The following is a 27,444-nucleotide window of genomic DNA, read 5'->3' as shown; positions in this document are numbered from 1 at the left end:
GTATTTACACCCCTAAAAGTGTAGGTATAAAGTTAGTGAGACTTGCAGAAGGTACCCAACTCCTGTTGGAAGTCTCATTTATGGCTTTTCAGTAAATCCTACTAAATGCTTATCTATGGCTTTCAGGTCTCATAAACCCTTGTAAATCCAGACCCTACAGTAAATGATACTGTTTATGTGCAATAGACGTGGATTACCACTCCTCTCCCAGCTCAGAATTACAAAGCACAGATGAGAGCACCAACCTCAAGGAGCACTGGCCTTTGCTGTACCTTTCCTCATTTGTTTCACCCATTTTTGCAGCCAACATTGCGCAGATACATATTTAGCCAACAGTGACATCGTCACTGCATGCTCCACGGGGACCGGCACAAAGCGAACCCTCTACAGTCTCACCAGAAAGGGCCACAAACTTGGAAAAGTCTCCATGAAAAGTGTTGTTTCCATCTTGTAAATCTCCGATCCACTTCTGCGGAGCTTTTCTGTGCACTTTTGATTAAAGCTGCTTCCCTGGAGCCCCGCATTGCTGCTGAAAGCCTCAGCTTTGGTGAAATGGTATTGCATTAAAAAGATAGCGAATGGCAAGTATTAACAACACAGATTGTTTAGGCTTTCTTCCCCTTTTCAAAATGAAACACTTTTTAAATCAAGCCTTTGTTTTTTTTTTTTTTCCCACTGAGAGCTTTGTGAGCACTTTTTTTCACCTGGTTCTAATATGGACACAACTGCACACAACTGAAAGCCAACAAAGTGAGATCCAGTGTGTGGAGCACATCCAGAGCAAGAGTGTGCTCTGAAAACCGCAACAGCCACTGCTCCCAAACTGCTCCTGACCCTGCATCTGTGCACACAACTGCACCCCAGAGTCTGCAGCACACAGGGCAGAGCACCCCCAGCACTCTCAGAGCGCAGGGAAAAGACCACAGCCATCACAAGTGGGCAAGGAGAGCAGCATTGCCACCAACCCAAACCCAACAGCATCAGAGGATCAGCTGAACAGATCCCTGTCCTGCTGTGCTGTTCTGCACCCTGTAGCTCATGTGTCCCATGCTGCCCGCAGTCCCCCACCACTTATTGAGCTCCGTCTTGAAGCAATTTTGGCCCCGAGCAGATTTGTTAAGTGGCATAATATGGAGATCAAGGAGCAAAGATGAGGAAAGGCAAAATTAGATTAATGCCGCAGATAGCTTTGGAGTGTAACTAATGCCAAATAGCCAGAGGGCAACATGTCAACAATTTAATAGGGCACAACGTGAAAGAGTGTTTTCAAAACAAGCCCTTCATTGGATGCTTCCCTTTTGAATCAGATAAAGCGTATCACTGCAGAGAGATCGGCTTTGATCTGCTCTGCAGCAGAAGGTCAAGGGTGTTTAAACCAGCTATTCAGAGCCTGCGAGTAATGGAATTAAATGCTCAGATCACAAAGAGATCCCCGGGTTCTCATCAGCATCCTGAGCTCCTGCCCTGCCCACAGCGCTGCAGGAGGCACACAGGGTGCACCCCCACAGCACCCAGCCCTAATCAACCCCATTCTGGGCACAGCCAGAAAGAGCTGCAAGGAGGAGGCAACCCCCGGCTGCTTCTCAGCAGTACAGATAGTGGAGGTAAGGAGTGCAACTCTTTGCTGCTTGTTGCACACAGCTGTGCAGAGGATTTCAGCCTCACTGACCTCCTCTCTGTGGGTCACAGCTGGAAAGGGGTCAAATAAGAAGGTGAAGGGTTAGAACATCAGTTACACGTGTCATTTCCATGCTATTTTGCTGCTTATCTCTGCTTTTCTCAGTGTAACACATAATCAGAGGCTGGGCCAGCCCACCCAGACTAGAGCTGGCAGAAGGTGCAATGCAAGACACCACTGTGCCCAGCCCCAGGAGATGCCATCCTGCAGCCACAGGATCTCAGCATCAGGCAGGCACCACCGCAGTAGCTATCTGTGTGCTCACACCCCAGAGGATGAGGGCAGCAGCCATTGCCACAGCTGTGTGATGAAGCCTTACAGCCCCACTTGGCTCTGACACGGTCCTGAAGCTGTTCTGCAGGCACCATTTGCTGCTCCATGCTGTCATGTCTCAATTAGCCCACACCTCAGGAGCATGTGGCCAGGGGCTGCGGGGTCTCCAAGCTCTGTAACCGGAGCATGAAAAGGTAAATCTATGCACAGTGCTCAGATGAACAGAGCTGTCCCTTCCCTGGACAGGAACTCAAGATGGGGGGCACTCCACAGCGATAGCAGCTGAGCAGGCAGAAGGTTTTCACTGACTGCCTGAGCAGAAGGGAACACAGCAGAGCAGCATTCAGCAGGGACCTGCCCCCAAGAACGTTTAATAACAGTGCTGCTAACGAGATGCTGAAGGCAGACAGCTGCCAGCCCTGCTCAGCCCCAGCTCTCTGCCCAACACACTGTCACCTCCAACCAGGACAATCACTCTCCCTCAGATTAGGGCTGTCAACACCACCAGGATTTGCTGTTCCTCCCCCAGAATCAGGAAGGTGAAGGCATACTCTGCAGCACCCCAGGCTCTGTGGTGGCTCTGGGCTTATGGGGTTTCTCTCCCACCATCACCCACCTGCTGCACGCAGCCAGTGATCTGCAGAGATTTAGTGTGGGCTCTCTTAGCAGCCATCCCAGCCAGGCAGTGATCAGCTCTAACCACTCACAGCTGGGCTGTTCCTGCAGCTGGAAGTCGTTTGGGTTGGTCCCATCTCATGGCACTGTGGTTTGCTCCCTAAAAGCAAATGCAGACGTGAATAAAGGCCGAGGGAGAATAACATGCCCAAAGGCAGTGTGGGACAAACACTTTTCCTGCAAGATTGAAGTATACCTCCCAAACTGGGGGCCTGGAGGCTGTGACAGCAAACAGAGCAGCCCATCATTTGTTCAGGGATGTGGGGCTGCACTCAGTAACTCGGCACTGAAACAAATGCGTGTTTCATCAGTTTGAGGGTGGGTTTTCTTTAAAGCTTTCATCCTAGCAGGGATGTTTGAGGAGCTAAAAATAGGCAGCAAAGTCACGTGCAAACCTCCGGATGTGAGAAATCACATAAAAGATATGAGTGTGAGTCCTTGTTTCCTTGGAAATAATAGTAGTAGTAATTCTTGAGCATGAGGTTGTAACGGTGAGATCCAAAACCACCCTGTTGTTCCCTGGGTGCAAGGAGGCTGAGCTGCAGGAGCTGGGTGCTCACTGGGGTTCAGGATGCAGACTTCATGCTCTGTGCCAGCGTAGCTATGTAGGAGAACTGCTGAGAGTTCCACCTGGAGGTGCACTGCAAGAGGGAGCGGAGCTTTGGGCAGAGGGAAGGGCGTGGGTTTCTCCAGGCCAATAGTGCAGCTTTAGTCGTAGATCTCAATTTGGGATGAGCCTAAAAAATCCTCATCCACTGCCTCTGAACTGAATGTGCAGGCAGGATGGCAGTGCTGGCTCTGGTCCCAGGGCTCAGACAACTCTGGGGAAAGTGCAGACCTGGAGGGAAGTCTGCAGCACGTTCCCATCCCCAGCAGCAATCACTGAGTAAGTGGCAGCGTTTCTGCAGCAGTAAAGGGCTCTCACCCATGCAAACAGAAATTGCTTATATTTAAATGTTAACATCCTCATCCCAAGTGCTGTATGGCACTGCACAGCCTTCAGCACGAGTCCATCCCTGGGGATCCAGCAGTGCTCAGCAGCATTAAGAGAACAGTGGCAGCATGGACAGCACTTCCCCCACCGTGGGGATGCAGCAGGTCAGCAGGGAGGGGCTGGCACAGGTATGGCCCTGGCACACACCCATACCACAGCCCTGGTTCCTACACCCAGCTTCACGCTTAGGTTTCCATCTGTGTTTCACCATCTGGAGCTACACCCTACTGCCCATAAATCCTTTCTAAAGAAACATCAGCACTTCGTTTATTTCAAAGAGACTTACAGAATGTCAGAATCATTAAGGCTGGGAAAGATATCCAAGATCATCAAATCCAATCTTCAGCCCATCACTGCCATGCCCTCTAACCACCACCCTGCCCTCTTACTGTATTGTATGGATGGACTCTGCAGAGGAAATACAGCTGAATGCTGGTATTTGGATCCTGAAGGCAAATTCTAAATGATAAAATTAAGGTTTTTTAACCCACTCTGAGCCAAGGCTGTGCACCGCCACTCAGCCATGCTCAGCCTTTCCATTGACATAGGTTCCAATGCCAAGCCCAATGCCAGCCTCTGCCATAAGTCACCTCCAGACATAACAGCAATTTGGGGTAAAACTCTTTTGCAGACTTCATTCCTTGAAGGCTCAGATCTGTCCTATGCAGGTGGCACACAAACCACCATTTTAGACTCACACATGAAGACTTTAACTCCTCCTGCTCACCTGCAGCCATGGCACAGTGTGCCAGATGCCTCCGTGAGGTTTTGTTATGGTTAACCAGAAACTGAATTAGGCTGCATCCAAAGAGACAGCGCGACGTTGCTAGGCGATGCTGTCTGGCTGAAAGGAGCCGACAGTCACAGAGTTACTGATCTGCTCAGGGTGCAGCGATAAGGTTATCTAATTCTGCACGTGGGACTGGGGTAAATTTGCACTAAGTATGATTTCAGACAGAGAGGTTGAGAAGGCTTGGGTTTGGCTGCTGCTGAGGCTTCTCCAATGCACCAACAGCCGTGGCCAAGGCAAATCCTAACTGCTGGAGTCCCACTGCATGGGCACATGCAGCCCCCATAGAGCCCCAGCCAGGGGGCAGGAAACCATACACACACCATCCTATAAGTCTATCTTTTTTAACATCCTTCATTTTCCCGTGCTTAGTGGGACAAGAGGGCAAAACCAAAGCACAGCCTTCACACTGCCTAAAAGCTAAACCCCCTTCCTCTGCCAGGACAGCCCCCAGCGCCCCCCTAGCCCACTATGAGCCCCAGCACAGCACTGGGGCCTCCAGCTGCCGAGGAAGCAGGAACGCACCCGCCGCTGCCTCACAGGATCTTGGCGTGTAGCAGCAATTGGCACGGAGTCATCTTTATCAGCTCGCACATTAATCTTAATTAGCAGATCGACAGCAACAGTTCCTCCCTGCAGCTCCCCCGAGCATTCGCAGCGCTCGCTGCCTCTCACAGCGCTCGCTGCCTCGCAGCAGCAGGGACTCATCCTCATCTGCCTGGGGCGAGGGCACCCTGCTGCCTCTGGGATCCCCCGCTTCTTTTGGGCTGAAGATGCACTGGGGTTCAGGCAAAGAGGTTTCCTTCGGACGTTGCCTTCTGAATGCGCTGACTTGAGTGTTTTTCCAGCACAGAGAGGGAAAAGCCTGTTTCAGCTGAAATACCGGGGCTTTAAAAATTAGTTGCTGTTCATGTGCAGTAGCTCTTGTTATTAAAAACATCATAAAAGTTTTACTGTGCTGACTTAGGGTGCACGTAAAGAATTGAGTTTGTCTTGACAGACCGTAAAGGAGCATTTATGACCTATGGGGTCAATGATTTGCGAGGCAGGATTTAGCCAGCAGCGGGCAGGGATGTGGCACAGCAGGAAGAGTGCTGAGAGGTTCCCCATGGGGTTGTGCTGGAGAATGGGGGAGACGTGCAGTGTGACATCGCACAGCAGCAGACCTGGGTGTCACACAGCTGCGCTGAGGCAGGGGACACAGCATTACGTGATGATGGGCCTTTATCACTTTGGGGTCAAGAGGGGCACTTCAGCCGAAAAGTTCCCAGTGCAGCAGCTCAGAGCTAAAGCTGAACTCTCAGTTGTGCAGTCATTTTATTCTCTGTTGCAAGGCGCTGGGAAAACAACAGCTCCACTGCTCAGCTCAGTGTGCTGTGTGGGGTACAACACAGGAGAGGGCTCAGAGCCATTCTGTTAGGCCTGCCTGGACAGGCTCAAACTGCCCAAGGGAAGCCATGCTATGCTGGGGACTTTGCAGCAAAGCCATTTCCCTTCAGCAGTGCTCACTGCCCTTTACAAACCAGGGCAGAGCATCACTGTTGCAACATAAGCGCTGCTTATATCCCAGTGCACAATGCTCCTTCAGCCGTAGAGATTTGGGAAGGCACCCCATCCCCTGCGTGAGTGACAGAAGATCCCCTGGAGAAGAGAACCCCCGAACTTGGGGCCAGGAAGCAGCAGAGCACTCTGCATGTTTGCCTTCCCAAAGCTGTTTCCTCCAGTTCTTGCCATCCAGACAGACAGAACCAGCTTTGCTACACACATGGCAACCAAATGAAACGGTTTCTTTAGCAACAACAACCAAAGCACAGAAAAATTTTGCTTTCTCCCTCCCGTGACTTCAGCAGCCCAGGTAACGCAGAGAAACTCCACGTGTCAGAGTTAAATGACCGCCTGCAGTGGGAACCAGACGTGCAACCCAGCGTGTGCTGCACTGTTATTTATTTATTTGAGGTCTGATTGATTTAAAGACTCCCCCTCACCCGAGCAGCATCATGGCACCATAACTCACAGCAGCTCTGATTTATGGTCTGCGTTGGAGTGATGCCGGCCGCTTCTGCCTGGCACAGGGCTGTGCCTCACTCCCTTCTTCTCATCACAGGGATCATTGCAGGGAGCAGAGTTAGGAACTGTTGTTCCCTGCACTGCTGTTTCCTGTGCTGCTTCCCCTTTGGAAATGCCCCATAGGATGAAGGAGGATAAAAATAGCAGCAACCAGTGCAAGAGAGCTCCTCAGAAGGAGCTGTAATCATACAGAGCCAGATTCTGAGCTCCAGGTCACAGCACACAAACCACCAGTTGGTTGCCTTTAAAGCAGCACTGAATGAGGTCTGTCTCATGACTTCAGGGGATGGAGTCCTTCCTGAGATTTAGAAGATCCATATTCTCCTGCTCTGTTATTTTATATCACCTTCTCCTGGATGGCCTCATTAAACCAGAGGCCCCTCCCTGCCCCGTTATGAGGGCCCCTTTCCCTGGTAGGAATGTTATTTGTGCTGCACAAAGAATTTACCAACTGCCTTTATAGCCCTCCCTGCACTAAATCACACTCCTAATGGATTGCCTGAGGTAAGTGCACCACTGTTTATTGTATTATTTTTTTTAAATCCATTTAATGGCTGGGTCACACACAGCAGAGCTGCCGGGCTGATCTCCGCCTCCTGCTGCGACAAATGGGACGTTCTCTGGGGCTCCCCAACCCTCACCCTGGGCTGAAGCACGAGCAGCAGCCCCAGGTAAGCAGCCTTTGCCACGTGCATCCCATACGGCAACGTGACTTCCACGCTTCTCAAGTCTGGAAGGTGCGTGTTTCTTCTGCCATTTGCACAGAGCTCCGAGGCACGGCAATCCTCCTCCAGCCCCAGCCAGCTCTAGGAGCTGTGACAGATTAATGCTTCCTAAAAGCTCCTGATGTGCTCTTATCAGTGTGTGCTACGCTGGGAATTTCGCTGGGAATTTCACGGTGTTGAGGCGAAGGCTGTTGGCATTACACGGCTCGCATGGTGCTGACTCACCTGCTGGCACTGACACGGGGCTGAGCTGGGAGAGCAGAGCAGGGCAGACCTCTGCTCTGCAGACTTTTGGTATGTAACGTGGAGATGTAAGGACGAGATGATCTGTGCTCTGGAGCATCATCTTCTGCAAATTGGAAGAGCATTTGCACCTCCAAATGCTAAAGAAGAAGTTGAGGAAGGAATATGGCTACGGGTGATAGAAAATCATGACATTTTCAAGGTAGTGGAAATAGCCAATAATCGTGGTGGGAGCTTCCTCTTGGTATCTAGATAGAGACATGCAGCACAGGGAATAACACCATTATTTTCTAGCCTCATACTGTATGAAGACCAGTGTTATATACAGATTCCTCTGTGCCATCATGAGTTTCCATCTTATTCCATAAACAGGATCATTACACAGGTATGGCTTGTAATGGTTTGGATTCAGGATTTCTATGACAGCCATTTGGTGCTACTGATGATTTCAGTGTACACCTTGTTCTTTGCAGAGACGCAAACAAGCAATGAGAAAGCACAGCAAGCAGTTCCAGCACATTTCTATCAGACAGGTGTGGGCAGGATCAGCATTGGCCTCAACCCTGCCTAGAAAAGGGCTCCCTGCAGTACCAAGCAGTCATCCGTAGAATCGTATAATATAACCTGCTGTGTGCAGGTCGCCAACCAGCAGACCAGGCTGCCCAGAGCCTCATCCAGCCTGGCCTTGAATGCCTCCAGGGATGGGGCATCCACAACCTCCTTGGGCAACCTGTTCCAGTGCCTCACCACCCTGTGTGTGAAAAACTTCCTTCCATCAAACCCAAAGCCAACAAAAGGGCCTCACTGCACCACCCAGCAGCAAAGTGGCACAACAGGTGAGTCTTGGACACGTGGACACGGTCAGCCCAAGCGTTCCCCACCTCTGCCCACAGCATCCCTCAGCTCGCCTCCTCACTGCTCTGCTGCTCAGGCAGTCTGTGCCACCCGCGCTGCTCGAGCCGTACCAGCACTGCCTGTCCCACCATCACCAGCTGCTCACGGCCGCACCACACAGCGCCTTTCCTGCCGCTTCTTATTCTTGGCACCCGCCGCTCTGACTTGCTTCCAGCTGAGGTTAAGGCATTCAGGAGTCTGTTTGCACAGTGTTTTTTTAATGCGACCTCTGGTTGTAACACACACTTCCCCCTGCACACACAAAAATACCCAGATTGCTCTTAGGTTAGTAACTGTCTCATATTCCCCAGCAAAAAAAGAAAAAAGACCTCTGGATAAGATTTCTTACTTTGCATTTTACCAATCACTTGGTTCCCATATTTCAACTTCGTATTTGGATTTGAATGGTCACAAAATGCCTCCAGCCGGGGAACATCAGCCTGTTTCCCAGCAGAGGATCAAACTACTGCTTGCAAAGTAACAGTACTTCTATGCACCAAAAATACAGTTAGACCCTCAATTATGTTTAAGTTCCATTAATCCCACTCATGGGAATTCGTTAGTGCACGGCAACCAGAGGAGCTCCCAGGGGCTCTCGCCAACACCTCCTGCACGGAGCTTCACTGCTTCCATGGCCACAGCACAGGGAAAACGTCACAGGAAGAGGACCCCAGTTCTGCAGCCACCACCACAAACCCCAAACCCTACCCTCAGGAACATGGCAGATTCACAGTCGTGGCTCTGCAGAACTGCGGTGCTCCAGTGACAGCTCGAAGGGAAGACAAAGTGCTTCCCTGTTACCAAACAGTGGCATCTCCCAAAAAAGAGAGCTTTCAGATGGAAGTAAATTTTACTATTTTATTTGTGAAAAAACTACAAGCAGAATTCATAAATAGACATTTCTATTTAAAGCAGGAAAATGATAAAGTGGCTTCTAATAACAGTCGTGCACATGCCAGTAACAGGAATATATTAACATCTTTTATTTGCTAGACAAAGAGCAGTGTCCAATATAAATTTCTCGAAAACATTTAAGACCTGTGAATTTCTGACCAGTTCACAAAACCACCATTGACACTTTAGCATGAAGATTAAAACAAACCTAACAGGACTGTCAGCTCTAAAGACTTTACAGAGCGGAAAAACTTTCAGAAGCGTTATACAAGCTGTCTTTCTGGGCAAATGAAAAATATAGCTCGTATAATACATTAACATAAAAATCCACAAGATAAGATTATGTTTTGACATACTTAAACAAGCATTCTATATTTGTCTCCAACAAACAAAGCTAAGGAAATAATGTAACCATCTTTACACAGTAAATTAAGGTTACAAGTCATACACAAGAACAGAACTGCTTGCGCATTAAAAACTGTTCAGCTCCATTGTCATACTCTAAATGTTGGCTCTTAAAACCATTCGGTTACATACAAGCAAAGGTTATTATATAGTCAGCAATTAATAAGTTTTCAATAATTTAAGTTTATGGTAGAGCTTAAAAAAGTAGACTGAGAATGATCTTGGTAAGGCAGGTGAAAAATCTCAGTGGAAATAAACTCATGGAAGCTACCGCCACATTTTAGATCTGTCCAATTTGAGACCAGCCAAGTATTCCAATTAAAATAAATAGTCTGTTTGCCTGAAATGCTTTTGGATTCTTCCTTTGCATAACTACGTTAAACTGAGTTGGGCAAGCTGTGTTGGTATGTGTGTGTCTGTGCCAAATTGAAACTTAGCAAACGTAACACTGTGCTTTACTTACCTGCTTCTGTGCCACTGAACGCCCAGAGCCCGGTCCTTCCTCTAGACTAGTGTTTTGTTGGCTTGGTTGTTAGCCACGCTCCCCAACAACAGCAGGAAACCTACGGACGCAGTGTGAACAGAATCCCATTTCTGGACGCGTGCCTTGGGGCGCTGAGCTCAGAAACCAAGTGCAGAAGTGAATGCTGTCCTTCAAACCCACGGCACAACGAGGCCAGCTGAGCTGGATGCTTTGCTAGCAGTTCCTACCAAATGCAGAATTACAAGTCACTCGTCCCAAAGACATTTTCCCACTTATTTACAGTAAGCTGCTTTATCAAGGAGGCACACCCAAAACCAGATTTTGCTTCCTGAACCAGTAGCCGATGAGTAGCCGGGTACCGCGTTAAAGCTCATCTACAGGTCCATCCATTTGAGAAAGAAGCCATTTCCTGGTACACACAATGCTTTTTTTTGCACCAATTCCCAGATTCAACAACGAGTGGGAGCACACGGCTGACTTGAAGCACCAGGAAGAGCCCCACTGGAGGGACGTGCCGTGCGCTCGCACGCGCTGCCGGATCATGGGCACCATGCGCGCAAGCCTAATCGATAATGGATCGTTTATAAAGCAGTGCAAAATATACAAGTTCGGGGGCATCTTCAAAAAATCTCTCTTAAAAAATTATTCCAATACATTTCAGTAAAATAAATAAATATGGCTGACCAGTTTACCCTCCCTGAGACCCTTAAAGGAATAGTAAAAACTGGAAAAGGAATGTCTTTGCAATATCCCACTAATGTTAAAACGTGGATTGAGAAATTCATAGTATTTAAAACTATGTATAAGAAATTGTCTTGATGCTCATAGGAAGCATCCGGTTTTCCTTTGGTTCTTTAATAAATACTTTAAAAATGCTTAAAAAGGTAAAGACGGCCTACACCGCGGGTATCAGCAGAGTTACACTGGGGTGCCCATAGGAACGCACTGGGGACACCGCCACCAAGGCACTGCCACCGCGTGCAACCTGGGGCAGAGGCTGGGAAGGAGCGGTGGCACCGCACGGCTTTCTGTCGCTGTGTGAAAGGAACCTACACCTGCTACTCACAACCACTCTGATCTTAAAGGAAAGGTTACACCAGTTGCCTCCATAAAGAGAAACGCCTCTTGCTGAGCAAATAATTCACAATGTAACAGCCGGCACGGAGTTGTCAAACAAGAAAAAAAAAAGTGGCACTCTTTCATCACACCCCAAAGTTACTCATCAATGTTGACCAAAGCCACCGCCTCTGTGCCTGAAATTACTACAAAGCACTCTGGGGCCACTAAACAAAGAAAAAAAAAAAGCAAAAGAGGTTTTTTTTCTACCTCTTCAGACTAGTGTTTTAGCAGGATAATGCATGGAAGGTAAACTGTAAAGCAACACTAACAGGCCAGGAAAATGACAGCCTGAATACATCAGAGCACAAAGGAAGGAGGCGCTGGTCACAAGCAGTGCCCAGCACCAAAGTTTTTCACTGCTTCTGCAGCAGGATACCAGGAGCATCTGCTGCCACATGCCTAACACCCCCGCTGGGTGCTGCTCAGCTGCTCTGGAGTACAGCTGGAATTGTGCTGAACAGCAATCACACAGCACAGGACATGGAGCTGATGGCACCCAAGCATATGCTGCAGTGAGAAACAACCCCACAGCACTGCTGCCTGAAATCCCAAGCACAACTCCAGTTCTAGAGCTACCTCAGTTATTGATGCAGGTTTGAAAAACAGCCAAAATTCATTAAACCTAAGAATGCTGAACTTCTGTGGGATTGGCTATGCATGATACAGGGATGCTCGCGTTACCAAAGCACGTGGATTGGGGTGTGCTGACACCAGCCTGGCTCTGAGCACTCATGCCCCAGTTGGACACAACCCTGCAAAGTGCCGAGCCGAGTCACTCCAGTGCAAACACGAGCTGCCCCGGAGCGATCCTCTGATTTCACATCCCAAGGTATAAAAATCCAAACTGTGTTCAGTACACTGTAGCCATTGCTTAGGGAAGAAATGGGGAAGGAACAAGTCAAGAAAACGGGTCCTGTCTAGGTTCAAACCTCCAGGAACACTCCTCACCTACGACCAGTTCCATTTCAGCTTCAGCACTTTCACAGAAGGGGACTGTCTCAGATCTCTAACTGCTCAATATTTTGTTTTCACTTCACAGTGTTTCAAGCACCAGCGTTTCCATGTATTGGTTTCAAATAACCCTTTATATATATTTATTTATATATATATTTATATATAATTTATATCAAAACTGATAGTACACAGTATAACTGGAAGAAGAACTGAACTTAAAAAGGATATGTTGAGAGAGGATGGAGTCTGTGAATGCAATAAATAAAGCCCCCTTCCCTCCCCACCCGCTCCCTATCCCAAAACAAAAGTCGTAACGTTCATGGAAAATTGTGCACAGCAGATATTATAAAAAGTAGATTCAGGAGCACATCCAATTATAAATGATTGTTAGGAAAATCATATAAAACAATGGAATACATAAAAGTGTCAAGAGTAATCATTAGGGTGAGAAATTCCTTGGTAGCCAGATGCCCACGGCAAGCAGAAATTATCCTGGTTGCATCAGTAAGAGGTCGATGTCCAAGGAAGTGTGTTCAAGCACAGAAGAGGCTCTCCAGGATGTGAGCAGCGTGGGCAGGTGGAGTGTTTGAATTTCATACCCTGATTCATAGTTTCCACAACTCCATGTGCAACTTTCAGAAAGATTCATCATTGACTGCTGACATGTCCCCCTTTGGCGTGGAGGAGCGGGACGAGCCCTTGTCTGTGCTCTCAGAGCCCGAGCTGCTCTGATTTTGTTGTTCTGAGCCTGCACTGGAGGTCACTGTAGAAGATGACGTGGAAGAGGAGCGAGTCTTTTCCTTAAAGTCTGTGATAATTACCGTGACGTTTCCCACTGTGACTGCCAGCTGTTGTGCAGTACTTCTGTCCACATTTTTCAGTCTGGGTCTAGAATAAATGAGAAAACGTTTATGAACAAAATGAAAACAAATGAGAAAGTAAGAGTTTATTAGAAAAAACAAAACAAAACAAAACAGCATTCAACAAGTTTGGTGGCCTTCCTTCCACTTGCCTGCACAGACTGTAATAACTGGGAAGAGAACCCAGGCAGCAGCAAAAGCTGCGCAGCAGAGGACACAGGTCTGACCTCCTGTTCCCTGCAGCAGGGTTTTCCATCCCAGGGGGAAGACCTGTCATGTAGAGCAAACGGTGCCATGCTGCTGACAGTTATCTTCAACCATCTCTGCCAGAAAGCAGGACACTAAACCAGAGCCAGGCAGACAGAAGCCAGGGAGACCCAGGGATCTCCTCCCTAAAGGGAGGGATGAAAGGGTTCTGTTATCTAAATTCTCCATCTCCCCATGCTCCCTGATGTTATGAGACAAGGCTGTGACTCCACAGTACAAAGCCACATTAAAGCAGTTGAACACTGCTCTTTCATTCCCATATTGGAGCTTTGCAGCTGCAAACAACACGGGCACTGGGACAACTTGGCTCCTCTTCCAACGGCTTCAAGCTTCTACAAATCAGATGCCCAATCAGCCTGTGTGTGAAATCGCTCAGAACATTCCCTCTGGAAACAAAGAGATTGGAAATAACATCCAGAACACACAATAACATTTCTTGCAGCTAGCTCTTTGGGTTAGAGGAAAAAAAACAACAATAGAAAAGAAACTGATATTTATAGCTTAGGATTATCTCAGTAATTTGCATGCTGTGCTATCTTTCAATTAGTAATGCAGCTAATAAGGGTCTAGACTCTAGGAAGCTGACATCCACGTGTGCCTCAGGGGCTGGTCCAAAGCTCTGATACAAGAAACCTTGGACACTCCTCCAGCTGCCAACCAATTCCAAGTCAGCTTCAGCAACTGCTGCAATTTACTGCTTTTCCTCCTAATTAAAGGTCAGACTTAAGCAGTGGAATATTCTCAGTAGGGAAATTAAAAAGGAGAGTCTTTATACTTCAGTGAAAAGTAGCTTGCTGAGAACTGCCTTATTCCAAGAGATGGAGGGAAGGATAGCTGCAGCTTTTAAACCAATTTTCTCTTTGTCTGCAGCATATTAGGCTAATGCAGCCTAAACAAAAAAGAAAATTAAGCTGATTTTGTATTTGCCATGTATACTCGTTGGCTCGCAGTGCTAAGTTAACAAGAAGGAAGTCCTTAAAAAGTTAATCCACGTGGTATTCCAGAACTAGACAGAATAGAAAGAAGCATTAAGGATGAATGTACAGCTTCAGGGATAGACAACTGTACTGCTGCAGACTTCCTTAACAAAAATGAAGCTGCTACAGCACAAGCAGTATTTTCATATCAAACCGAGAAGGTGTTTCATACAACAAGTTGTATGTTTCTAACAAGTACAGCAGGAGCAACAATTCTAATAGCTTTGGAACACAACCAGAATGCTAACCACACAGAAATACCCACGGGTAAAACTTCCCAGTCTTCTCCACCCGGCAGCAATGAGACGCACGCCCACATGCACGCGTTGCACATACACACTTGCTAGAGTGAGCAAGTGTAACGTAACCACAGACCAGATGAGATGATGTCACCTCATTTGTGGGTGACAAGGAAGGGCAGCCAGCTCAGCAACTTCTGGGGTTTCCGTCAGCTTTTGATAACATCTCAGATGAGCGCTGCCCCAAAGCATCAGCACTGAATGCAGTGGTAAACGTTCCCGGAAGCATAGTACACGTACGTATTTTCCTCCTCAAACCCTGAGTTCCTCTAGGAAACCCAGCTCTTCCTGTAATTGGGCTGGGGCAGTTGTTTTCTCTCTTACTCAGCCCAAGAAATGCTGGCCCAGATAAACAGACCTTGCCGCCTCCACCTCCTGACAGCACCAAACACTCTTGCTGCAGCTTCTCCAAAGCCACCACTGACCAAACACACTGATGCTCCGCATCCTCTTTTATAGCTGAAAAAGTTTACAGCCAAGTAAGAAATGCAATTCAAAACAAAGAGTGCAGGACAATGCAGAATTAAACAAAGGTTCTGTCAGAAATAAGCATGGAACCAGGAGTTCAAACAGGACTCCTTCAGACAGTTACCAAAAAATGCTAAGGAACTTGGGCACGAAAACCAATAAAACAGGTAACCTGGAACTCCGTAAAAATCAGGGCCTTGAAAAGATGACTGACAATTGCTCTTGAGGGCACTGAGCTGTAAGCTGGGTTCCACTTAAGCACTTTGAAAGAGAGTTTAATATTCAAAGGAGATTATGTATCCCCTTAAAAATAGTCCAGGTAGACCTGATACTACTAAGGATTAATTAGAAATGACAAAGTCTTGTCACAAAACATAACTCTGCAGTCGACAGAATGACTCCTTTAAGGAGTGAAAACAATTATTTGATGCAATCTATCAACATAACATTATCTCATTAATCAAGTGCATTGAGACTCGTGCATCCTAAGCTTTGAAGGAAGCACTATTTCGAACAGAACAAGAAAAAAAGAAAAATCACTGCAATAAAGCTGTACTTCTACAACCAGCCCAAGAATACAGCCTTAAATCTTTGGGCATTGAGGAAGACAGTTGGCAGGAGTCACCACAAACAGCTCTGTCTTCTCGTTCTAGCACAACAAATCTCACAACACCTTTCCTACATTCAAATGAATTACTCTATAGAGGACAGCCACTGTTCAACATTTTCATTCTATTATTTACAGTCTTCCAAGACAGTTTTCTGCAGCCACGTCTTGCCAATCTTAATGCCAATACAACAGTGGAAATCATACTTCCCATGTACATCATGACTGTTTGCAGCTAACTAACGTTGCCTCGGTTCACGAAGCTTCACCACAGCGGCTCTTCAAGAACATAAAACCTATGATTCCCAATTTTTGATTTATGAAGTAGAGCACAAGACACTACTTAAGGAAAACAAGCACGGAGTATCAGTGTAGGCAAGACTAGGATCAAACCTCCCTCCAAAAACAGCTGCTCATTTCAGATAGGTGAACAAAACCAACCACTCATGGTTTTTGCTGATAGCAAGATTCCAACAAATCTGCTCACACAGCCTCAACTCCAGCACACTCAGGGAATTACCTGACAATTACCGTGACTTAATTACAGGTAAGGAAATAAAAAAAGTAAGCCTTCATTACTGGTATCAAATGGTGGCAAGAATTTGACCAAGATCAGTACAATGACTGATGAATTGAGTCCAGCCAAGACACATTATGCCCGAGTGTCATATGATTTAAGCAATGAAATGAGAACTGAGTGGCTAACAGAACAAGTATTTCCAATGCTTGAATCTGTCCTCACCAGAAGAGTGTTTGAGAGCTTACACATGCACAGCCAAGGAAGGTCTTGTCATACTGACTGTACCAGAGCCTGTCCTTTAGACAGTACTGTCAGCCCACCAAAAGAGCAGTGTCTGCTATGTAATACAATTCTCAAATATTTAGAGCTTAATGTTGTCCATAAAGTTACCTTGAAGTGTGATTTGAGTCGCTTGTCTTTGTTGTAGTATTCCCAGACTGTATGCTGTTTGCTTCACTAGGAGGATCTTTCACAATATCTGACTTTGGTCTGTAAGAATGGGAAGGAGGAGGGGAGATTGTGTTAGATTAACATTCAAATCAATCAACCGATGCACAGCACTGCTGAAGTCACACCACATTTAACACTGCATCCTTGAAACTTACTTAGTCTTCTTATTAGTGTTCTTCTTTGTGACGCTGGGACTGATTTCCTTCTCTTTGTCAGGTTTTTCTTTATCTTGTTTTTCCACTTTCTCTTTCTTCTCCTTCTTGGGTGGTGGTGGGGTTGCATACTGCTGGGCAACTTGCTGTGCCACCAACTGCGAGTTTATCCTAGGTTTTCTACAATGGTAATAGAGAGATCTGTAGTCAGACTTTATAAAGCAACAATTACTTTACAGAAAGCACTGCAAAGATTTATTTCGGCAACTGGGGAAGAATACCTCACTTAAGAAATACCACGTGGATGCCCTCATTTCATGTTGAGTACTACTGTTGCTACCAAACAAGACACAAGTGTTCAAATTAAGAAATGCTCCCAACTGCTGTTCCACCATGTTCAGCCTCATCTAATACTCTTAAGTATAATGCTCCCTTTCTCCCACCCATTTCATGAAAACACAGCCCAAATTTAGACAACAGTGAAAAGCAGCTTCCAAGAAGTTGCCAACCACACTGCATGGGCTACTCTTCAACAGAAGGAACAGAGGTAAAGACAAAAGTCAGTTCCCTGATAAATACCAGGCTCCAGCTGTATTTTTTCAAATGAGTTTCTGGTGCACTGATGCAGCAAGCAGTGCATGTAACAACGAACAAGAGAAGGTAACTGAGATGGCTTTGTCCCAAGCGCCAGGATTGAAATTCACAGAAAACAAACAGGCATTCAGTACCCTATGGGGAGAAAGGCTGTGCCAGCCGCCGGCACGTTGTCCTCACACCATTGTCTGAAAGCCCTGAGTGGAGCTCTGGGATATAGACATGGGTTGAAAGAGAAGCAAAAGAGTCCACTCCTCCAAATCACAGTGAGGTCCTCAGCACGGGGCAGGAGGAATGGCTGCTCACCATCACAACATGTGGCAACCCAAGGCAAGGCACCAGCTTATGCCACGACTGCCGCAAGAGCTCGAATCCGAGCAAGGACACCAAGCAGTGCACGGGTCAAACAATGCACAGCAACACAATTCACAGGCTGAAGCCAGGAAGAGAGAGGGAACACAGCACAGGTAAGCAAAATGTCTTGCAAAGACAATTTCAAAATATGATTTATACAAAAAAATAAACAAAAACCACCAAGGCATGCAAGAACCTGATGCTCCCACAGTCCCAAGTAATTCATACCTTGGTTTCTTCCGCATTCCTCAACCAAATTTTTAACTCAGCAACTTGCCAGCTCACCCTCTGGTCCAGTACAGAGCAGTATCATTACACCACAAAGACCTACACCCTCCCTGTGGCTTTGGAGAGGAAGGAAACAGAGCTGTCAAGTCTATTAGGAGCTGAACTCTAATTGCAACAGTTGTTGTTGTTCGTCCACGTTGTTACACTGCTTACAAGCCCAGCTCAAGCTTCATGCAGGTTAAGGGAAGACTCTCAAGGCAGCACACAGCTGACACCTGCACCAACTTGGGGACAGTGGGAACTATGGGGAGCCATGACCCTCACACAGCTCCCAGGTTGCTCTGCACTGCAGTTACACCACTGGCTGCTGCTGGAACCCTGACACAAACCCTATTAGTCTGATCATCACCTACATCATTAATGCTGCCCTGCTGATCACCTGGCCCCCTGGTCTTTGGTCCTGCTCAGCATTACAGGGCACAAACCCAAGGCACTTCAAGGACCCAGGGGGAACTCGTGGTTGCTGTCCTGCAAACAGGGAAGCCTGGTCAGCCCGCTCCAGCAACACGTATCACCAACCTCCAGAGCCATCTCTGGTGTGGCTACTCTTCCTGCAGATGTATGCTGAGCCACATCTACCCTAACACTTGATTTCACAACAAGTTTTTGCCAAGTCTACAGGCTGGAATTCGGGAAATCTATGTCACCACCACCACCATTTGCATTTTTCATGCAGTACAGAAACTATTGTGCAGATTGCAGCACAAAATGCATACGTTTTCTAAAGAACAAAGAATCTGGATTTCAGCCTTCAGTAAGTATGGTGTACCAGTAATTATCATGCCAGAAAGCTCTGCAGATCAGACCACACAGTTCCCTGTTCTATGCAACAGTTTACAGAACAGCAGAGGTGTTCAGCACCCTGGCACCTAGAATCCTGGTATACAGCAACTTGTGTCTGCTGACTGTGAATAAGCATGCAACAAAGCCTTCTGTTATACAGAGAAGTTACTCAGATGCAGCCACATGCAGCTGGCAGCAGCAGCTCGTCTGAAGCAACCTGCTGACCCATCACTCTTACAGGAACAGAAAATTATGACATTTTTCCTTGCCAGCAGCTAATTCAATTAAATAATAATAATAATAATAATGAAGGATGTTCGTGCATTGTTTCCTGATTTTCACTTCCTATATCTTAAAAAGTAATGTGAAAAATCTCAAGCATCAAGGAACCTTGAAAGGAAAGACGAACACCATCTCCCTGCATGATTAACCCCACAGCACAGAGCTGCCTCCCGTGCCACACTCTCAGCAATATGCTGTTTACCCACGCAGGTAAATCAGAACCTCAGGCTGTGTGTGGGCAGTCCCAGCTCAGGAACCTAAGAGCATGTCTCATGAACCTAAGAGCACTTTTCCATGTCTCCCTGTTTTTAATTCTGTCGCTGTTTGTGATGTTATTCTCAACTTTAACAGCTACTGAGGTGTACACAGTTCATGTTGCTTGAATAAAGATTTGAATTTTAAAGGGGAAATTACTTCTTTTTAATGCCTGGCCTTAGTTGATAATAGAACACAAGTCAGAACACCAGTTCAACAACTGGCATAATAGCAGTAATAGCAATAGCAGTAACCAATGCCTTGCAGTCAGACCCACAGTGCTGCCCCAGCCAGGACCTGCTGGTTACAGGCCTTCACAAGAAGCCAAACAAAGCAAGCACAACAGCATGTTTCCAGCACAGCAAGCCATAACCATAGTAACCACAACCGAAAGATGTGTATGCAGTACCCCAGCCTCGCTCCAAGCACAGCCCTGTCCTGCAGCACGCCGGCTGCTCAGCCTTCCAGGAGCAGCAGCAGCACTGTTGGGTGACAGCCCACACTGGGCACCACTCACCTTGCCTTCCTGAGTGCAAGCGATGACATAAAGCTAGTGGGAAGAACTAAGTCCTACTCCCACGAGGGCTACAACAACTTCGCATCCCTTCCAGAACATGAACTCATAAAAACAGAAGGAACCCTCTTTGCTGCCTTTTTTTTGTTGTTGTTTTCCTTCAAATTTCTTTTTCCTTTCTTTTTGAACATTACAATGTGGCTGAGTGTCCCTTATTCTGTTCCCATCTGGTACTTCTTTTTTTTTGGCACTCTCCAAAGAGAATGCTTCAACTCTAATACACCATTATTATCTCAATATAAGTTATCATTCGAGCAGAATAACCTGAACAGAAACTTAAAGCCCCTTCCAAATTTTCTGTATGACAGAGAGCCTCAGAAATGAGCATTAACCATTTTAATCCCAAATCTGCTCACCAGCTTGCTGTCTGTAACGTGAAAACAAATCATACAAACCATGAACATATTCAGGCAACAAAAATTAAACCTCATCTCAGCCTCTTCTAAACAGAACACCAATATCTATCTCATCACTTAGTCCAATGTCATCATGCACACAACACAGCTAACAAATCCCAGTCTCCACAATAAATGTCTTTGAAGAGATGCAACACTGCATAGTGGTCTCAAACACATCCAAGTTCCATGCTAGCAACAAAAAGGGCAGAATTACTGTAGTGATGCCAACAGCTGAGCATAAGAACAATTTGTTAATGTATGTGTCCAGGACAAGATGGTTTCCCTTTACCTGGCATTAAGTTAGGCCTTGCTTGGGCAATTTCCCTCTAATTACATGACAGTCTGGGTAAAAACCCAACTGTGAAGATGCAATCTTGATATGACATAAGTGAACACTGCCTGTGTTTTCAGAATCCAGTGACAAGAATTGGCTTCTTCCACCCTAAAACCAAGCACAATTAAACTATGCTTTCAAAGGTGCATTCAATCAATTGCTTCACATTAATTATAGTGTTCAACTGCAGCTGACCACAGGAGAAAGTATGTTCAGCAAAGAAATTGTGATTCATGAGAAAGCTGAACATATTTGGCTATTCAGAGTATGATTCAGGCACCCAAGTCTTCACCTCGTGCTGTGCACAAATACTCCCAGCTACCACAGAACATCTCAAGTTGTAAGGGACCCACAAGGAGCACTGAGTCACACTCCTGACTGCAGAGAGGACCACCCCACCCCTTCCCTAACAGAGCTGGGCTGTACCCTGGGACTGTCCCATTAAGTGACACCGCATGAGACCAACAGGAAGCGCCCGAAGCGCGACTCCTTCCACCAAGGGCTCCCACACGTTGCTGTGCTCCCAGAACAAGGAAGCGCCGTACTCCTAAGGTTCTGCCAAGCATCTCCCAGTGCATTTCCTTCCATATCTTCAGGTTCGCCTTTGGAAACTCGTTTCGGGGCTGAAAATAGAGCACAAGCGCTGCACGCAGATCACACCACGCGTTCAACATGTGCTATTTACTCGGAGCTGGATTTGCAGGGGGATAAAGGAGGATAAGTCTCACTGTGTTTTTCACGTGACCCTAATTTCTGTATCTGTTTGGGATTTCTCTGATCCTGCTTCCTTGACACATCACAAACCACCCATCTCCTGAAGACACAGCGTGGAAACCGCAGCCCGCTTTACAGCCACAGCAGCACACACGGGGACTCTGGCAATCCCAGCAATGTGGATCTAATTATAATTGCTCTTACTTTCCTACAACTCTGTTATCAGAAGAATGAAAGTAGCATCAAGTGGGATTTCAGAGTCAAAAGCCTCATGTAACATGAAGTACTGAGGATTTGGGTAATTTCATGCTGTTCAAGCTTTGATGCAAGTGGTGATACAGCAGACCTCTGAGAGGCTCTCTGCTTCTTTTGAGGAAATCTGTTTCATATGCAGCACAGTGTAAAGTTGAAGTACATGATTATTTTAATAATCCCAGCAACATGAGTGTCTCTCCTGCTCAAAGGAAAAACGAGACTAAAAGTACTGATGTGTTTATGAAACCACTAGTGCCAGAACAATGGTACAGAAATCCCACTTCAGAGAAATTCTGCAAGAGAGGTTAGGAACCAACCCATGGACACATCCAACAGAAGAGAATAAAATTGCCTCCTTTAAGGAACGATACACCTTAAAGAACCTAAACTTTAGAGAAATTAAGCCATAAAAACAACAGGATGAGCACTCCATGCATGTGTTTTCCAGCTCAGTTGTGGTGACCATACAGCCTTTTTCAGCAGCAAGAAAAGAGATGAACAGACAAACTGCCCTTAGTGTACAACTACACAGCACTACAGGGGCTGTGCACAGATACCTCAGGTTCCCTGTGTAATGCAAGACCACAGGACAGCAGCAGTACCAAAAACAAAAGGTCAAACAGCAAGAAACATATGACTGAGCAGTACTCTGTTGAAAAAGGGGAGTTTTCCTTCTGCACTGACTGTTTGAAGTAGATGTTTAAAAATAAGTAAATTAACCCAAGGAAGATCTAATTTTGGGTTGCAGGTTTGGGGTTTTCATGCGCAAGACACAGTTGTGTCTACGGGAAGGACAGGCTTTGCTGTAAGCTGTACACACGAGGACACAGCAAAGCATTATGTACGACTTCCAGCGTTAGGTCTGAACGTTTTAGAAAGAAAAAAGTGCAAGAAAATAATGACTTCACACACACAAAACCAGTGTTCACCACATAAAGTCCATTTAAAAATGCATGGCCACCTACAGTGAGCTTTCAGCACACCCTGAGAGACTGCCAACCCCCACCTGCTGCCTCCTGTGTGTTCTGCAGCAAAGGGCAGCGATGTGCAGAAACAGCACAGCCAGGACTGCAAAGGCAACCCCTCCCTTTTCTTCTTCTTCTTCTTTTTTTTTTTTTCTTCCTTAGATTAAGAATTAAAAGGTTATTAAACACAAGCACTACTGGAGAAAGCATTTACTGGAAGCTGCCCGCTCGCTGCCCATCCGTCACTCTGTGGTGTCAGAGGCTCTTTCAGTGATGCCTGCAGGAACGTGCAACTCTTACATCTTACCAGGAGCCTCAGCATTGGCTTTTTCCTTACTATTTGGGCATATTTACAAATCATGATGATCACCAGTTGGAGAAGGAGCTCAGCAGCAGGAGTATCAGCACACAAATTACACTGAGGAGAAAGCCAGAGAGCGGGGATGTCTGAGGAATGGCTGGAGTATTTGTCACTGCAGAAACACCCTTACCACTCTCCCTGAAGTGCACCTGCTTGCCACCAAGGGACAGAGCTCGAAACCCCGAACACAGAGAGCAGCAAAGAGAGCTGCACTCAGGAGAGATGAACCATCCTCACAAAGTCCTCTGCAAAACTGCACTTTGAGAGCAAAACCCCTCCTTTTGCAACAACTTAAAATTGTTTTTGCAGGGAAGAAGTTCTATAGCAGCAGGACAACTGCGCTGTCATATACAAAACCCACAACTGAGTTCATACAAAACCAGATGCAGCCATAAACGTAGAAACACCACCAAGTCTGAACTTGAGATGATGGCCCTGAGATCATTGACTCTTTTTCCTTAGGCTATGTTCTTTGGTCACCAAAACTGCAAAAGCTGCAGCACTGTTGCTTCTGGCACCTCCATCCAGACACACCCCACTGCAGAACTACCAAACGATCCCTGATTTACAACTTCTAAAATTGTCAGGGAAAATTCACTGATCTCAGCACAAAATTTACTCGCCTGCTACCACCCAAAGGATGATAAAACCAAAGCGATTTCACTCGCGTGTCAGAAATAAGCTGCTCTCACTAGCAAAAATTGGAAAACAGTTCATAAAGCTGGCAGCAACCACAATGCGTGTAATAAAATACTCAGATTTACAACAAAACAATTCCTTGAATGCTCCTTCCTTTTGGACTTGTTATTGAGCTGTGTGTAATCCTGTGGAAAGCAAACAGTCCCCCAACTTGCTATCCTGCAGCACAAAGGCTGACAGCTCTGTGCTTACAACAGCTGAGCCATTCCTCTGGAGTCCCTGTGTTGCAGAGCTACCTGCAGTGCAGGGATGTGCCAGTTCATTGGTGTGAGATCGTGCTGTGCTCATGGCACAGCAGCTCTCCGTATGCTTGGGGAAAAAAAAAAGACTTCTCTATCATTTACCAGCTAGGCTCAATTCACACAGCAGCACAATGAGATGCTACCTGTTCTGCAGCAGATGCTGAACAGTCTCTGTAGGCCCTAAATCTCCAGGGATGCCATGAGAAGGAGCCAAGTGAGCAAGGTGGTGATTTTAATTCAGCTACGTCAGGAAGGCTTTATCTCACGAGAGAAGCTGAGCTCTGTCACAGCACACTCTGCACAGAAACGGTTGCTGCCTGTGGTCCGAGAGGAAAGCTCCCTGCCCAGTGGAGCAGCGTGCTCTCCTAACGCTGCATGGAATACCAGATGCTCTGAGACAAGGATGCAAGCAGGCATGCCTTTTTATAAGGAGACCATGTGCCTTAGAGCCTTATTTCTTGTTATGAGATACACAACGAAAACAGAGCATAGACAGGCGAGTGAAACCCACCATGCCTGAGCACAGCACTCTGCTGAGGAAGCCCAGGGAGCCCCCAGCTGTAGCTTTGCCACTGCTCCCACACCTGCGTCAGGCAAATCAGCACTGCAGCCCCAGGAGCACCACTCTGGCTTTTCAGAATTATCGCTCCTGGGCTGGAGGAACCGACTTCAATTCAGCTCTTCCTCACCTAACATTTATTTGTATAAAACAGACCCACACAAACATACAATCAGCTGCCCTCCTTCTGGACTCCAAGGGGGGAAAGAGAGCAAGCTCTGTTAGAAGTTCTTTCTTTGAATTCTCCAAAACAATCCTGGTGTTCCATCACATAGCAGTGGTTATCACTGCTGAAAGCTACCAGCTCAGCCAGGAACCCACGCCAGCTGCAAATCACCACGACCAGCCCAGCACCATCACTTAAAGTCATTTTCCATTTAAAGAGCCTCCCATCAGTGCCCGAGCAGCCTTTCATTACCCATCCCACTTAATACCCACAATCTCTCCACAGCTCACTCGCTCCCTCTCCACTGACCGAGCAGCACAGGGACTGCTGCGTGCATTATTGGGATTCCTGATGCTTTCTCCCTGCCTGCACAGAGCCGCCCTTGGCGGCATGCCCGACCCACAGCACATTGAGGACTGGCAGCCTGATGCAAGGCAGCAGCTGAGTGGACACACTGAGCCCAGGGCACTGCCAGCAGCTGCACAGAGCTGCAGGATGAGGAGATGTGTGCACAAATGCTGTGGTTGCCCACTGAGAGGTGAGCACACACGGCAAGAGCAGTGACAGCACTCAGCATGCTGCTGGAGCTCTAGGCTGGTCCTGCAAGTGAAGATTCAGGGGTTAACTCTATTTAGAAGGAAGCAGCAGACCACGTGCAATTAGCAGATAGGCGCACGTTTAACGTTCTTCCTAACAAAGATGGGCAATGAAAGGAAAACTGGTTTGTAGACGAATGAAGTACAGATGTGCCAGGGAGAGCTTTCTTGAAAATGGAAGAACACACAACGTATCTCTGAAGTTTCACTTGCCCCATACGGCAACACACACCAGAAAGCCCAATCACAGCACACAGTGTATCCCTCCTAGCCTCTCATACGCCGCATGCTGTACCACACACCAAGATTTTCTATGCTTATATCTGATGTCACATTACAGATTGTTATGAGTACTCAGAAAATGATAAAAGGTTCCTAACTCCACAGCTAAATACAAGAGTTTTCACGCAGTGTTATAGAGTATTTCGCTGCTGATAAACACTGCTCCTTGTTTTTATAATACCAAACACAATACCAGAACTACTAAATGAAAGTCCTGACAACCATCACTGAGCGGTCAGATGGGGGCAGGTTTGGTGCTTCACGTGTATTCCCACAGCACATCACCCAGGCACCTGTATATACTGGTACCACCTGTATTTATCAATTTGGTTCATCTCCATCTAACAGTGGGGAAGCTGTGGCAGTGACTTACCCCAGGATGACTACAGCAGAGGAAAATACGTAGAGGTCTTCCAATCCTCGAGATCACACCACATCAGAGGTGCACATCTACCAGATTACAGAAATTACTCGTTGCTACAGATTTGCAGAAATGAGTCAGTGAGATACTGCCATCTCACATTGCTTCCTCTTCTAATTTCTTCCTGGATTTGTGTGGCTAATTGTTTATTCCAAGTAAAAGCCAGCTAAAAACAGAACCATGTTCTTACTCAAATACAATGCGCAAAACAGCATGCACTGCCTTGAGCAGCCAACTCCTAGGAGTGCAGCCCTCCACACCGCACCAAAGCCAGGGATAAAATAGAGCCAAAGCCTCCCAGGTCGACCCAATGGTTCAACAAACCGCAGAGAAGAAAAACAAAATATTCCCCCCTTATCTTAATCGCCAGAGTGACTCCCAGCAGCACCAAGTTGCAGGATCCCATCAACGGAAGGCTTTTGTGCTGGGACAGGGACAGCAGCACCCTGACATGCGGATACAGTGCCCAGAAGTCTTCAAAGATTCAGTGGAAACTTAGAAAGCGGCATAGGTTTAAGTTTGCTGTTTGAAAATCATTACTGTACCAGGAACGCTGGAGGCACACCTAGTCAAAAAGGCAGAAGCAGCCACTTAGAGTAAATGCTGCAAAAACAACTTAAAGAACCACGAGCTTTTCAGACAAATTTCCTCAAAATAAACAACCTTGTGAGGATCACAAAAAACGTGAATGGAAATGATCACTATGGCACAAGCACAAAAGCAGAGAGCTCTCCTGCACGTGTTCATTTCAACAGCAGGCAGCGTTCACTCGGAACCCGCTGCCTCACTGCCCTGGGATGCACAGGGGCCGGCTTTGGGTTGGTGCCTGTTTACTTTGCAGCTTCCCTGTTTACGTAGCTCCTTTCCTCTGCAGCAGCAGCCCGAGAGAGCTGGCTGTGCGCTGCTCAGTGCGGGGTGAGCAGCTCCAGCCAACAGCTACATGCGTCCTGTGGCTGGCTGGCTCCTGCTGCTGGGAGCTGCTCCTCCCAGCCTGGGGAAAGACCCCATAAGGCAGTACGTCATTTCAGAAGCTTCTTAAAACATACATTTATACGGAGCCATCTCCAAGCCTCCGGATGCCCGAGGTTGCTGTGCATATGACAAACGTGTCCTGGTGTCTCAGATGGTCCATCCCAGCTGAGGCTCAGCCCTCAGCCCATCCCTGCCAGCTGGCTCCTCCTGCCCAGCACAGCGCGGAGGTCCTGCAGGGCTCGGGCCGAACCTCCAGGCATGTGTGTTTGCAGTAGGAAGCCTGGCCACAAACGCCCTTTGTAAACAAGCGTGTTCATTTTGCAGCGCTGGTAGAGCTCTTCCGTGGGGATTTCCACTGCAAGGCAGCTTTCTGACACAGCACAGATCTGTTTTATTTCCTCTGGGACCTCCATGCTCGCATGAAGGTGCAAATCCAGCTTTACGGTCCTGATCTCAAACGCTCCCATCTGGCACTCCTGTCCTCATCATCACCAACAGCAGCTCTGCACCATGGCTGCACCCTGCAGTATTTGTACACCTGCAGCCTTACCAACA

The 27,444-nt window shown here is 47.0% G+C and overlaps 1 protein-coding gene across 1 annotated transcript in view; it reads right to left on the bottom strand.

The window, feature by feature from the left end:
• Positions 1-9,183: 9,183 nt before the first annotated feature.
• The window catches only part of LOC122163014 (RING1 and YY1 binding protein), a 34,317-nt gene continuing 16,056 nt past the window's right edge, over positions 9,184-27,444 (bottom strand). Inside the window, exons 3-5 of the mRNA XM_042823834.1 lie at positions 16,799-16,975; positions 16,584-16,682; positions 9,184-13,083 (exon numbers count right to left, since the gene is read on the bottom strand). Of these exons, the coding sequence (XP_042679768.1) occupies positions 12,831-13,083; positions 16,584-16,682; positions 16,799-16,975 (529 nt within the window). The 3' untranslated portion in view covers positions 9,184-12,830. The remainder of the gene's footprint in view (positions 13,084-16,583; positions 16,683-16,798; positions 16,976-27,444) is intronic.

This window comes from Centrocercus urophasianus, unplaced genomic scaffold (genome assembly GCF_019232065.1).
Source record: "Centrocercus urophasianus isolate 14NV4802_14NV808 unplaced genomic scaffold, USGS_Curo_1.0 seq_22, whole genome shotgun sequence".
NCBI lineage: Eukaryota > Metazoa > Chordata > Aves > Galliformes > Phasianidae > Centrocercus > Centrocercus urophasianus.
The sequence above is the reverse complement of the archived record's forward strand: the minus strand, read 5'-3'. Positions and strand labels throughout refer to the sequence as shown.